At 35.7% G+C, this 15,162-nt stretch overlaps 1 protein-coding gene across 4 annotated transcripts in view; it reads left to right on the top strand.

The window, feature by feature from the left end:
- ARMC8 (armadillo repeat containing 8) overlaps positions 1-15,162 on the top strand; it is a 106,528-nt gene that overhangs the window by 53,126 nt on the left and 38,240 nt on the right. For 2 of the 4 annotated variants that reach the window (XM_079922179.1, XM_079922177.1), the window contains exons 11-12: positions 1,115-1,315; positions 4,340-4,435. In XM_079922179.1, the coding sequence (XP_079778305.1) occupies positions 1,115-1,315; positions 4,340-4,435 (297 nt within the window). The remainder of the gene's footprint in view (positions 1-1,114; positions 1,316-4,339; positions 4,436-15,162) is intronic. The other 2 variants (XM_079922178.1, XM_079922180.1) reach the window with 2 other exon arrangements.

The following is a 15,162-nucleotide window of genomic DNA, read 5'->3' as shown; positions in this document are numbered from 1 at the left end:
CCCTTACTTAACTGCTCTCCCCCTCCTTTTCTTTCTCATTGGTAAACTAGGTTAATAAGTATCTTCTTTGTGTAGTAGTTGTGAGCATTAAATTCAATAATCCATGAGTTTATGGTATTGATAAATGTTGGTAACTGTTCCAAGGAAAATAAGAATAGGCTTTCTTCTTGGAAGCCTAGGGTCATATTTAAAAGATGGAACCAGCCTGATAAGAAATCAGCAGTGAACAATAAAGTGCTGAACTCTGTGGTCAAGCTATAATAGGAACTTAGAAAAGAACAAAGCATAGTTGCCTGCGGTTGTAGAGGAAGTCTTCCTGTAATTCTGATGTTTCAGTTTCTATTTCCACATTATCCTTTAAAGTTGATTCATCAGCCTTAGAAATATAAACATGGGATATTTTTATTGAGAACCTAATGTAGAGAAATTACCAAGACCAGTGCCAAGGTTTTTGAAGGACCTCAGAAGTAAAATTGGACTAGTAGATATCACAGTCATTCCAGGGAGTTCTCTGGAGAACTCAGGAACTGTGATTGATACATTCCACTTGGATTACAGGAGAACTGGTAGAATCTGACTAATGGGAAGATCACTGAGTTTTTAAAGCTGTATTTTGTTTTTGCAACTGTAAGTATTAAACTCTAAACAAAAATTGAAGGTCATCCCAGCTATATCACACACATTAAGGAAAAGATAGCATACTTTTTCTAAGGCAAAATCGTTCCTAATTAAACTGCTGGATGTATTTTAGGTAAATAAATACGTAGACAGGGCAGGAGCATCAGAAATGATTTATTAGGGATTCTTAAATGTCTTTTGTAAGGTTGTACAATAAAACTTCAGTCTTACCGATCACAAGAGCCTAATTAGACTTTATATTAATGTGCTTTGAATATATGTTTAGTTTAGTGTGCCAGTGTAAATGATTAATATGCACTGAATTTTGTTTTTACATTCCAAAAAAAAACTTTTATTCTCTGAAAGTCTTTATTGAAACATTTGATCACAAACATGACTCCCAGTAAAAACTGTGGGGTTGATATAGTTACTATATGATCTCCATCATGCTTTTGCGTTTACCAAAAAGCAAATAATTAATATCACTACCTTCCAGACATTGCCTTGTTTGGTTCGAATGTGCAGTAAGGAGAGGTTACTAGAGGAGAGAGTTGAAGGAGCTGAGACACTCGCCTATCTGATTGAACCAGATGTTGAGCTACAGAGAATTGCTAGCATTACTGATCACCTCATTGCCATGCTTGCTGATTATTTCAAGTATCCCAGCTCTGTGAGTGCCATCACTGATATTAAAAGGGTATGTTCTCTTTTCCTTTTCAGCAGCTCAAGAGAGGAATTTTTAAAAAGATTTTCTTACTGTTCACTACTTTTGAACCAATTGATAATTAATAGTTCAGAGCCCTTTTAAATAAAGAAATCTTTTAGTAACGTAGATGATGTCACTTTATGAGTTTTGAATCCAGTTTGTTTCATGTTTATTGTCAGAAGTTTTTTTAATAAGGAGATAATCAGAAAATTGCATCCCAAATTCCCAGCTAACCCCAAAATAGTGGGGTCTCTAAGCTGGTTATTGACATTGTATCAACATCATCTAATGCTATTGAAAGTCCCAGAATCAGCTTTGTCACTATATTCTCATTCTTTAGGACAAGGGTAATCTTTTGTTCCAGGCGACTGAGTGGCTTTATTTTACTCTCCGCCACTGTCTTTTTCTTTTGCTACCTTTTCTTCTAATTTTTGCCATCTCTTCTTTCTTTTCTGCAGTTTCAAACTGTGCTTTGGGCCTGCTAGTGACAGCTAAAGCACCATCTAACCTCTAGTTTGAGACCATCAAGGACCAAATTGTGCTAACTTTTTCTCAAACTATAAGTTCCTCAGAATAGGTAGATATTCTTTTTGGCTTTGTTTTTCTCAACGTGTTTGTCATATCCACTTCTCTAAGCATGAGAGATAAATATTCTGTTAGAGAAAGTTTATTTAAGGAGGTCATGGTATAGAGAGCATTGCCTCCTAAATAGTAACCAGTACTGTTTCACAAATGTGACTGTATTTTTGATGCCACTGGTCCCAATGGTAAATTTTTTTTAAACTATTCTCTTGACCTCTCCCATGCCCCTGAATTCCAAAAAACTTCATCCAGTAGGCAACTGTTCATTTGGCATTTAACACTGAAAATAAAACAAACTATTGAGGGTATAACTTTTCTCTGCCTCAGAAAGGGCCTAAAATAACTTCCATTGATATTTGTATTAATGTACACTGCCCTTTATGTATTAAAGTTATGTGCCTGCTCTTCCTTCAGCAGTATTGTTTTTCTAGTAGAAGTGATAGGTTATATTGAAGCAGCTGCCTTGTCTGTTGTCCCTCTGGCTACTTGCTCACTGACACAGTAACTCAAAGTACAAAGACATATGAGCAAGTCCTAACTACAGCCTCCCGAACACCCTTAGCTGACCATGGCAGCAAGGCAAATAGAACACTTTGATGGACATGAGAGTGAGGAAACATAGTTAAAAGAACGTCTAGCTTACACATGTGCAAAACATTTAACTAGTATATAGAAGATTATCCCTTTTCTTAGGGTTTTTCCATTTTATTTCCATCACAGTAAAACTGGAATAATAATAACTTTTTTTTAAATCTCCTAAACTTGAATATTAGTTTGTTTTGTCATCTTTATTTTTGATGATGGATTATCCAGTGGTTTCTGACATACAAGTATAGGTACTAGACCCATAAGAGAGACTTTTTTACATGTTAATAAATGTCTGATTTTCATTGTATTTTAGTCCAAGTCAATATTCTAATAAATGTTATGACTGGAAAGTAGTTAAGACATAAGAATAGATATTTTAGAACTTACACATCAAAATGAGTGTCATATATTGGGAGATTCCTCCCATAAACCATCAGTACCTGCTTTGATCAAAATATTTGGGGAGCTACTCTTAATAATTGCCTTCAGAACCCAACTGAGTTTTAGTTTTTTACTGTGGAGTTTTTGTTGTTGTTGTTACTCTAAATGATGTTACCCAGTTGGATTTCCCCCACTTCACACACCAGTGACAGTTAACTTAAAACTCTCTTAGTCGATGAAAATATGTTATTATTGTCAGGGTTTTCTTGCTAGTGTGCCATTCAGTTCTTTAGGAATGTTCAAAAGAGGGTCTCAGAATATTGTGAACAACACCTATATCTTTGCATAAGGGTGAACCTTTCCAAGGCAACTCATTTGGAAAAAGTGGTAATCATTTGGATAAGTTATATCTCTTAGTTATAAAATTATTTACTTTACTGATATGCCTTATATATTTACTGGTTCATATTTAGTCACTGAAAGTGTCCTGAGAACACGGTTCTCTTTTATTTTTATGGTAGTTTGGTGATAAATCAGGTATATGGAAGAATTGATAACTGAGAAAGCCAGTTATGCATATGAAAAGATAGCATTAATTGTTTCATACTAGTAAGTAATTTTAATAAATTTATCCCAAAAAAGCCCCCTGAACATAATTCTCAGATAGCTGTAATAGGTAGTAATGGTTACCACGGTCTGTTGTTTATTAAGCATTTTTACAAAGGTTTTCCTGCTTCTAAAAGCTTTTTAAATACTGAAATTTGGTTAGCACTATTAAAGTTTAGGAAAACCTTCTAAAGATACTGTTGCAGCAGCACTCAAGGTATCAGCTGTATTCCGGGGTTAGAAAGGCCTGAGTGTGCCATTTTTTTTGTTTTGTTTTGTTTTAATTTAATTAATTAATTAGTTGCAGCATGTGCCCTGACCAGGGATCGAACCCAGGGCCCCTGCATTGGGAGTGTGGAATCTTAGCCACTGGACCACCAGGGAAGTTCTTGTGCCGTGTTTTTTGAGAGCATTTCAAAGAGTTGGTGGGAAATTCCCTGGTGGTCCAGGGACTCTGTGCTTCCACTGCAGGGGACACGGGTTCGATCCCTGGCTGGGAAGCTAAGATCTCGTGTGCCGCGTGGCACAGCCAAAAAAAAAAAAAAGAGCTGGTGCTAGCAAGCACCAGTGCCACTAAAGCTACCATCTAGAAACACTGAATTTTTAAGGCTCAAAGGTTCACAAAGATTTTTCATATACCAGTGTCACATTTTAGACAGAAGCAGACTGCAAGAATTCCAGGTCATGTTGACACAGACACAGCAAGGTCTCAGTCATATGTGAGCAGAAACCCAAAATAACCAGCACTGATACGTTAATAGTTGTTAAAACATTTTTTCTTCAACTCGACTTTATTAGTTTTATCGAAAATTTAATTTGTGGACTGGGTTGGAACGTATCGTTTTTTCCCTCCCATAGCTTGATCATGACTTAAAGCATGCTCACGAACTTCGCCAGGCTGCATTCAAGCTCTATGCCTCTCTCGGAGCAAACGATGAAGACATCCGGAAGAAGGTGAGTCTGGGAGAGGGGCGTCCCCCAGTCCTGACAGCCAGCAGGCAGGGAGTGACGTCAACCTGAAAGTCGTGGTGAAGAGCACTAACAGTGACTGTTTGAATATAATAAAACAGAGTGACTAAAGGCATAATTGAAGAATGAATGGGACCCGGATTTGGGGGGTTGTTTGTTTGTTTCTAGAACATAGAGTGGCATGGCCGTGCTGGAATGACAAATAACTGGCGTGCTTTGTTGTGTCCTTAATATGGATTATTGTGTTGCACATTTTTGCATGTGTTCTGATAAAAATCAATTCTAGCACTGTGAAGCTTCAGACACCTTGAAAGACCTAACACTAGAATTGTAAATGTTATTTATGGAAGTACTTTCCAATGCCATTGAGAAGTTCAAATCTCTATTGTATATTGTTCTTTGATATGTGGCTTAGTTATGTTTTGATTTTTTTTTGCTACTGTGCAAGTTCGATGTGAATAAAATCTTTGTGGAATAATGATTTTATGTTTAGTGAGTGGTCATCTGAATTTTCCAGCTCCCAAAAAATGTGTCACTGCTATAGCACCTTATGTTATTACAGCCTAGTCCAACACTGAGCTCATGTTCTTTATGAGAATAGTTCTAAGCAGGGAGTAAAGTACTGTGGTAAGCTCTGATCTGGCTCCCTCCACAAACCAAAAGCCTGGAGCTTACTACTCAAAAAAAACCCCGTATAGTCTAATAAATTATAAACAAGGCTTTTAGGAACATCAGTAAATTAATTCATATGTTCTGTCTTGATGAGCCATAGCAGAGAGAGCAAATTGTGTATTATTTACTGAATGTGGCAGTTTACTAAATCTCCCCATCTTGCATTGGTATTTTAAGGAGCCCTGTGAGAGAAATCACAAAGTATTGGGACTTTAACATGATTTAGAGAAGTACTTTGGGCTTGTAGAAAGAGAAGTATGGAATTAACTGTAGGTTTATTGAAATAAATTGTACCATGCTTGGAGAAAATTGAAATTAATAGCAGTAAGATCAGTAAGATTAGATATGTAAGTAGCTTTGCTTTAAAATCAGTGCAGAAAACACAACTAAGCTGAATGTTTTCCATGTACCTCAATTTAGTTCAGTTAACAAGATGTTTTTGACTTGAAGTGTTCTAGTAAATATCTATGAAAATCCTTTTTGACACCTCTAAGCTTTCATTTGTAAAATGTTACTTGAAGGCAAACATACTAGTGATATGATTTTCCCTATGTCTAATCATGATTTATGAATGTTGTTGTTCCTATGTTTCATTCAGTTTAGGTACATGGTGTATTGCAAGGGAAGAGGCTTTTATGGCAATTCATATAGATAAAACATTTTTTAAAAATTGACATGGACTGTATAACTTAAACCATCCCCAAACAAATCATTATGTATTTATTAGGGCCCAATGGAAAGAGGAGAGGTATTTTACCCAGTCTTTTAGTTGAAGAAGGCCATGCCATGGACTGAAAGGGAGATAGATAGATGGACCAGAATGGGGGAAAATAGGATGTCCATTTGTACTTCTTTGTACTTTTTTGTTAATAAACTATTGTTTTGGAATTAATGACTTTAACTTGTGATATCATGTTCTAGAAATATAACGTAACAGTCTGATGATCAGTAGTCTATTAAAACTTGTATTTATAATGTGTATAATTTCCTGGTAAGGCTAATCCTGATAATTTCTGTAGAAAGATAACAAATAAAGAATAAGTTATAATTATTATAGTTTTTTGTGTGTGCTGAAGAAAAGATACTATAGTATGCCAATGTAATGGGGATTATATAGAGTTTTTAGGAACATATTTAATTTCTGGGAAATCAAGTGAATAATTTATAGTTCATAGCAACTACTGAAGAGAGAAATTGTAAATTGGAAAATATAAAGTAATTTTGTGATAAAATCTGCGTGAAAACGTTTCTTAGGAGTGGAAAATTTTTATTTTCAGTGTATAAAAATGATAAATGTTAACTCTTCCTTTGAATGCATTTATTTCTATTCTATTTTTGTTGAAATAATTATTTGGATAGATTTTTATTTACTTTCTCCATGAAATATTTATTTACCGTTTACACTTCTGCCTTAACTTTGATTGTATTTTTTTTTTGGTGTAGATTCTTAAAGTACAATGTTTATTATTGTTTTATTTTTTAATGCAATTTTTATACTTGCCAAGATGGAATTTCAGTTTACTGAGTTGATGAGTGGACAATCTCTGAAAGAAATTTCGAAGACTATAGACCTATTTCCACCCCATCCCTCACCCCACCCCCCAGCCAAACAAAAAGGCTTATTTATTCCAGGATAAAAGTATGAAATGTTCAGTTGGTCTGCCCTTTAAATTGAAAATGGTAATGTAATTCAGTAAATATAGGAAGTAACATATATCCCATTGCCCTATTATGACCAGTTAAGGGAATGAGGCAGAATGAATAGAAAACTAAAGCAAAGAGATAGAGACAGTGAGAGGTATACACAGCAGTAAAGGAGAAAGATACAAGCCTCCTCTCTTCATGGAATTATGGCTCTATCTTATTACTTGTAAAGTCTGCAAAAGGCCTGCTGTGATTTCATTTCTTAATAGCTTCTCTCTGGGCCACACAAAATTAAGCTAAAGACTGAATATGACCTGTAGGTCAGAGATTTACCACTCCTGCTTTGAAGCAGTGTTAGTGTGTTCTCATTAAAAGAAACCAACTGTATAACAAACAGTCCCTGGAACCTAATAAGCAGTCAATAAATATTGTGGAGTGGATACAGAGAGATGAATATAGAAATGAAAATGCAGAAATCATACACAGAGTGATATTTCCCTTAATACACCTAGATCTTTCTGTATCCTTCTGTGCAGAGCAAAGTTGGTATCCTAATTCCTAGCTTGGCATCCTTTATCACTCTGTGGCATATCTACAAATTTCCTGATTTCCTGTGGTGTCCTGTCAGTGAAAGGGTGGAAAGAGTCCTGCGGTGAAAGTGGAAAACATTACCATTGGCTGTGACATGAAAAGGGAGAAGAAGCCCAAGAAAAGATGAAGGACCACTCACCTTGGCAACAGATGTGGCCTGGCCATATTAAACTTAGAATAATTCAAGGATTTTGGTTAGGGAAAGCAAGGGCAGAGCAGGAGTTAAGAGCTTGGTGAAAGAAGGGTCCAGAGCACATTAGCAGTAACTGCACTGACAGCAATGCCAGGTAAAAATTAGCTGTAATCTCTGCCATGGGGAAAGTCTGCAGTTTCTAACAGTAGTCTTTACCACCTAGTAATGCTGACTAAGAAGCATAAGTTCAGTTAATGGGGCAGTAACAAAGAAGTTAAGACAACTAACAAATTATTTTAAGTACTGGCATCTCAATCAAAACCCCAGTCAGTTGGCTAAGTCATGTAGAGGCAGCAGTGGCAAATTACAGCAGTCGTATAATTGTGAGGCCCATTGTTTTATAACAAAGAATTGCTTTTTTGAAGACCATCACTTGATTGGTACCTGTTGATCGTCAATTAGGTTGGAAATTTAAAAGGATGGTCTCTCTTTTACTTTCTTCAAGGAGCTTGTAGAATTTATCAGAAATAGCTAGGAAGTGTAAATTGAGGAAAATTAGAAATTTAAAATATAAATTAAAATTCAAGGAAATTAATAAACTGAACAGGACGTTATTTTTATTTTTGATAAAAATAAAACATGTTACAAATGTAGTACTTATTGTAGCCTTTGCTCCTTTGAGATATCTGACTAATGGAGCTTTTCAGAAAGCTTTCCTCTTGGATTTTGAGTACTTACGTTTTAGCTGGAGATCCCTTTTGAGGAACTAGAATGTAAGCTCCATGAGGGCAGGGATTTTTTATATTTTGTTCCTCACTGTATTCCCAGCATCTACAATACTATGGGGTGCGTAGTTGGCACTTACCAATATTTGAAGAATAAATGGTTGAATGGAAAAAATGAATGGACAAATGAATATTTGAACTCTATTGCAAAATTGCATTGTTAAGCACCATTAATTGTGTTATATATGGGCCTCTGTGTTAAGAACTCTCATAACTTTGCTAGCAATTTTACGGGTATGTGAAGAGAGGAGATTTAAAATAGAGGAAACCTACATCTGATCACATAGGCAAGGGGTTTCACTATACTAGCATAGAGAAAATGTAGGAAATTCCCATTTTCAAGAGGCAGACAATACCAAGGGCGTGTCTTCTACTTCTTTGATGTAGGTCAAAGAGAACATGTTTTATGGTATGGTACTTGTTTAATTTTGAAATAATTTTTACCATTATTTCTTAGTTGTTTTCCTTTTTAAATGTATGATATTTAAAAATTTATAACATTCACAAGTGTGAATCTGGACCAGTTTTTTTCCCCTAGGGATAAAAGTATGATTTGGTTTATAGAAATTAGACCGACTGTCAGGAATCAGCCTATCCTATAAAGTGATATACACCTGTATAAAATATTCTCAATGAATGTCAGATTTTTATGAAAATCATAATTAGTGAAGGTCAGTAACTTAATTCAATTTTACATAGATTGATTGAACTGCCTACATTGTATAAACAATGTCAGATGGGTGGAGGGAGGGGGAAAACAGTAAGGTGAGATAAAGAGGAATAAAGACACAGCCTTACTACTCAGCATTTATAATAAAACCTCAGTACGTCTGAGGAAAGTAAGGAATGGCCAGTAAGAATTTGCTAGGGGCTCAAAGAATTATTTGGAACCAATTAAAATGGATATGGTGATATCAATGGAGCAGTCCTTGAATCACTTTGGAAATTAATAATTTAATATTGTCTAAATGCCTTTTATATCTTCAAGAATTGATAACATAAAATCTTAAGGTTTTGCTCCCTGGCGAGGGCAGGGCGGTGCCTGTGGAACAGTCACAGTGGTGTGTACATGACGTATGTGAAGAAGGTAGCAAAGCGTGAGATGTTTTTTTCTTTTTAAACTGAACAATTTTTTTTTTCCTGGGCAATTTTTTTGAGAAGTACAGGGAGAAAAAAATAAGAAAAGAAAAGGAAAACAAAGAAGAATGAGAATTTTTCTACTCTCTTTTTCCTAGCAAAGGAAGTTATATCTACAGGGACATTGTGAGGATGAGCTCTCTAATGTATTGAAAATGTTTAGCATGGTGCCTGTAGGTGCTCAGTAAATCGAAGCATTTATTAGACTATCTTAAATAACTTCATTGGAAGATTAAAAATAAATATATATTTTTAAGTATTGGGAGAAAAGCTGAACAGTGTTGGGGCATAAATAAAGAAGGTTTACAGTGAAAACAGTGCTTTTATGCTATAAATTTCCAAGACTACTAGTTATTCCTTCTAGTAAAAAGAATATTTATACTTCAGAAGCATCAGCTCTTTTTTTTAGTTTATCTCTTATTAAAATGACAAGATGTCTTCTTACTCTTATAATTATATTTTTAAATATATTTAAAATACTTGTTTTCAAAACTCTTTGTTGCTATAGCATACCCTCTGAAGCACCAAATGTAATATTGCTTTTCTTGGAGTTAAATAGAATATACAATATAAATCAATAATTTGTTAGTATCATAAGTAGTAGATGTCTTGAGAAAAGTAAGGAGGCCAAATTCTGTCTAATGTTGTTTATCTAAGTATTACTTATTACTGTCTGTGGTTGCCATAGATGTCATTTCTCCAAAGGGTTATCATTCATATGAAACCATATCTCAAATACATGTGTTCGAATTTTGAACAAATGTAAATCTTCTGTGTTTTAGAAGTTACACGATTTTAAAGTATATTTGTAAATTTAGGTCAGTTTTTCTTAATATCTTACTGCTATCTCTTAAACTTGATAAGCACTTCACTTTGAACATTTTAATCATTTGTTATTGCTTGATTTTATTACTAGTTGGTCTTCTATGTAACAGTATAATTGTACCATGAATTTATATTTTAAAACATTTTGTGAAGTTCAGTAATTCTAAATGATCATTTCAAAGGTACACTGTCAAAATTCTGTATTTGTCTCTGCCGTGAAATCAGGCAGATGCAAAAAATTCTTTCTGAGCCTTAGTCTACATGTTGAAACAAATGCCTTGAACATTTTGAAGGTTTTCGACGGTACCACAGAAGTAGCACCCTTCAGGACTTGGTTCTGCTACTGAATAACAACAAATTCATTCAGAATTCAGAATTCCTTGACTTAATCTGTGGTTAAATTGTTAGTTATCGTCTGAAAGCTAATCTACCAAAGAATTTTAAATGAACTCTGCAACACTGATTCATGATGGTAAGTATTTTTAAAGAGTTCACCATGACAGGACCAGGTTTTGCCACTTGCCCACAGTATTGAGACCCTTGGCCTTCAGCATACTGAAAGAAGCAAACCTGGGAGTGATAATGCTATATACAGAATAGAGGTATTTATAAAATCAAGTAATGAACTTATATTTCAGAGTTTCATTAAGTGGAGACATAAAATTGAGTGTTTTACTGTTATTTGTGGTATTGTAGTTGCGTAAATCATTGAATTATACTTCTTGTTTTTTTTTTTAAATAGGAAGTACAGATTGATTGTTTCATTAGTTATTTACAATCTAAGACAGGTGATTATAAACCAAGAAATGGGCTAAAATATGGTCTATATTAGATCTGTAGAACTAAAATTAGTGACTTAGTTGGATTTTCAAGAATTTTCTATCTGGAAATGAATGAAATGTTTGGGATGATAAAATTTGTGGAGTAGTAGACCTTGAGCAGATTGAGTTTGTGATGAAGAACCAGAACCAGTGCTACACTCTTTCCTGTGATTAAAATGCTAGCACAGGAGTCAGCAAACTATATCCTGTGGGTACTTATTACCTATGTAATTATCCTGTAGCGTGTGAGCTAAAAATGGTTTTTGCATTTTTAAATGGTTGGAGGAAGAAAACTGAAAGAAGAAGAAGATTTCCTGACATATGAAAAGTAAATTAAATTCAAATTTGTGTCCATAAAGTTTTTCTCTCTTCATCTTTTTTCAACTTTATTGAGATATAATTGACAAAATGTCTTATCAAGTTTTATTGGAATATAGCCACGTTGATTTGTTTATGTGTTGCCTGTGTCTGTTTTGCACTACAGTGGCAGGTTGAGATGTTGGCTGCACAATCACAAGGCCCACAAAGCCTAAACTAAAATATTTACCATCTGGCCCTTTGCAGAAAAACTTTGCCCGCCCTGTGCGAAAACTGCATAGCTTAAACAGAAACGACCATAAACCAGTTTGATGAAAAACTGCATTTCCCATTTGCCTCTTCGCACTGAACTACAGAAAGAAATGGGACCCTACCAAAGCCCAGGATCGGGGTGGGGCGTGGAGATCAGTTGTCTGACTTCCTGAAAGAGAGGCATTATCAAATGTTGACAGTATAACACTGTCACTGGATTCTTTCCTATATGCTGATTCCCTTGTTTGAATGATTTTGGCATGTGACAGAACCCAGACAAATTGGGTAATAACTATGACTTTTGGTTATGGTAGGATAACCAAAAGATTATCTGTGTATTAGATTAGATTAGTGTATTGATCTGTGTATTAGATTAGATTCTGTGTATTGATTAGCAGAGTTGCCAGAATAAGATTTTTCACCATGCCAATGAGAAGAATTAAGATCCAGTTGCCTTATTAAGCAAATATCCATTCAGCCTTTGCTATATACAAAGCCTTGTGTTAGGTGGTATGGGGGCATGTAAAAGGCATGTAATTAAGTGTTTACATCAAGAGATAATCTGTTTGGGAAATGAAATTTAACAGAACTACCATTTATTGAGCACTTACTGTGTGCTGGGCACTGTGCTGATAATCAGCGTTAGCACATTATCTCCCTTAAACCTTATACAACCTTGTAAGATAGCTATTGCAGATCAGGAAACAAGTGATTTGACCAAGACCACACAGCTAATAAGTGATAGCCCGTGCATCGTGTCCCAGTCTCTCTGACTCCAAAGACTATGCTGTTAACCTCTTCATTACTTTACTCATGTAGAATTAAATGCCATTACTAGAGCCAAATTATGATATGAAATGGCAAGAAGTGTCACTGGAGAATGTGTGATAGTCTGAAGTAGTGCTATGAATTCAGAAAACTTAATAGTTTGTATTAATTGGTTGCAAAATATCAGATTCAGAAAATGTGTCTTTTCTCTCACACAGTTTTTGGTACAAAGTGGATAATGAGATGCTTTAATCATGTCCATTTATTCATCTGGCATTTATGATACACCTCCTCCTTTGTGCCCAGGAATGAAGCAGAAGACTAGTGTGTACTTGTGGGAGCTTACAATTTAAAGCAGCTAAGGAATGAGACGCTAAATTGCTGTGTAGTAATTCCAGGGCCTTGGGTGTATGTAAAAAGTCTCATTGCATTGAAAGCCGGTTTTGCCGCGATCCACCCAAATATGATTAAAATAAGGCTGTAATTGAAGCCCATTTATATACTATAAAGAAGTTTACTTAAAAGCATTCTCACCTTTTCCTTCCAAGGTATTAAGGAATGAAAGATCTCCATATCTGTTTTACTTCTGCATAATTGGAAATGTTTTTCTAAGGCCACTGTCTTGACATGATTACACTGTAAATTAATGTTCTGGAAAGGAAGCATCCAGAGTTAATGATGTCATTTCAGAACTTTATTTTGTAGACAGCTTCCTTATGGAGTAGATTTAAACTTGAGGCAGCATTTTGAAATCTTTTAGTAGTTATCTCTTATCAAGCTGTAATGTTCATAACTGGAATGTAAGCTCCATAAAAGCAGTATTTGGTAGATACTATGCTTGTATTTATTGAGTAAATTGTGTATGTCTGGACAATAGAATTCAGCCAGCCAACCTGTAGGATAATTAAGACTACAGGTCTTACACAAAGCTGTGGCGTGCACAGCTTTGTGTAGTGTAGGGGCTGAGCGGGGCCACTGTGTTGCACAGTTCTTAGGGCAGTGCATCATTCAGATCCCTGGCAAACAGTAAGAGATGGAAGGGAAGTTTCTAGTTCTGTTGTTTGAATAGTCACTTATAATGGTTTTATTTATGTGCTAAAATAAGTGTAAATCAGCAGCTGTTTAGGTTCTATTCTGCTGTAAAGCTAATGGTTGAACTTTAAAAATTGAACTCTTATGTGTAGGGAAATATTTTTTTGATAGAGGAAGTGTTGATTTATTTTTAGACATTATAAGTATTTCTCACACACTGTGTTTGTATTTTTGGTTTTAGGAGAAGGACAGGTCGGGCCAAGAGAGTTCTCTCACTTTTCCCTAAAGTGTAGAAAAGTTTAGAACTTTGAGTTTTTCTTCTAAGCATTTAACATAAATGAAGTTTCCCAGCTATTAAGAAGGTGAAAAGGTCCTGAGGTAGAAATTACAAAATACCACTTAAAGAGGCTTAAAAGCAAGAATGAAATATAGAAGCTTAAAAGCAGGCCCACCCTAAGAACCCCCTCCTCTTTGTCCTCCACTTCTAAAGTGAAGTGATAACTGCTCCCAGGCTTAGACCTGCAGGAGAGCTTAGATGTTAATTTAGTTCAGTGCCTTCAAGAGAAAGGACCAAAAGGAGGCCCTGCAGATCAACTCTTATGATGTTTTGTTTTTCAATTTCTCTGGCTAAGATGTTACAGAAAAACCCAAACGAAGTTTTGGGCCAACCCAGTATTTCTCCCAACCCCCTGTCTCCCAAGATTGTGGAGTTAGAGAAGTCTGGTATGAATGTGGATGTAAAGAGCAATGGAAGACTGAGAGAAGGGAAGAAATGCTTTGTAAAATGTTTACTGAGACTCCAGAATACAATGTTTTGATCAGTAGTCTGTCCTAAGAGAAGCTGTGATCTTTTAGGAAAAAAAAAAAAAAAAAAGAGCCTCTGGTAAAAACTACCTTTTTTTTTTTTTTTTTTTTTTTTTTTTTTTGGCGGTACGCGGGCCTCTCACTGTTGTGGCCTCTCCCGTTGCGGAGCACAGGCTCCGGACGCACAGGCTCAGCGGCCATGGCTCACGAGCCCAGCTGCTCCACGGCATGTGGGATCTTCCTGGACCGGGGCACGAACCTGTGTCCCCTGCATCGGCAGGCAGACTCTCAACCACTGCACCACCAGGGAAGCCCTACCCTTTATTTTTTAAGTATTTACTAGAGTAAAATGTCAGAAATCTTAAATTGGAGCAGTGGCAAAGATATGACATAGGATAGGCTGTGGTTGGGAAAACCTGCAGTTCTCATCCAGAGCAGATGGGGCTTGTGGCCTGAGAACAGTGGGATATTAGTTCTCTTTAGGTGGTATCTGCTGAAGCTAGATCCTGATTTTAGAATGGAGATCAGATTATAAGGGAATTGAATTTAAAAGTCAGTGGAACTCACTCTGGTGGTTTCTTCACAGTGTTTTCTTAACTTTTCTTCATTGACTTGCATCCTCTCTGACCTTTGGCGTTTATACTCCAACCCAAGCTGAATGGTTGATTTGTCATTTTTCTCTCTTGTAAGTCCTGTGAGTTGTGCCTTTTCTTTTTTCCTTGTCAGTCCAGTTTATTAATGATGACCTCTCTTGCCTTTTATAGTATATGCTTATCTTTTTTGGCCTAGGATGTCAGTATATAATATGTAGTTCGCACAGCACTGCTGACTTTTTAAGTTTTCTTCTTTCCTCATTTTCAAATTCAGGCCTCAACTTAGTTACTAAGGCTAAGCAAAAATCTTATCCTTAAGTGCAGTGAGTAGAAAGGA

Source organism: Stenella coeruleoalba, assembly GCF_951394435.1.
Source record: "Stenella coeruleoalba genome assembly, chromosome: 5".
Lineage (NCBI taxonomy): Eukaryota > Metazoa > Chordata > Mammalia > Artiodactyla > Delphinidae > Stenella > Stenella coeruleoalba.
This window is presented reverse-complemented; position numbering and strand designations above follow the sequence as displayed.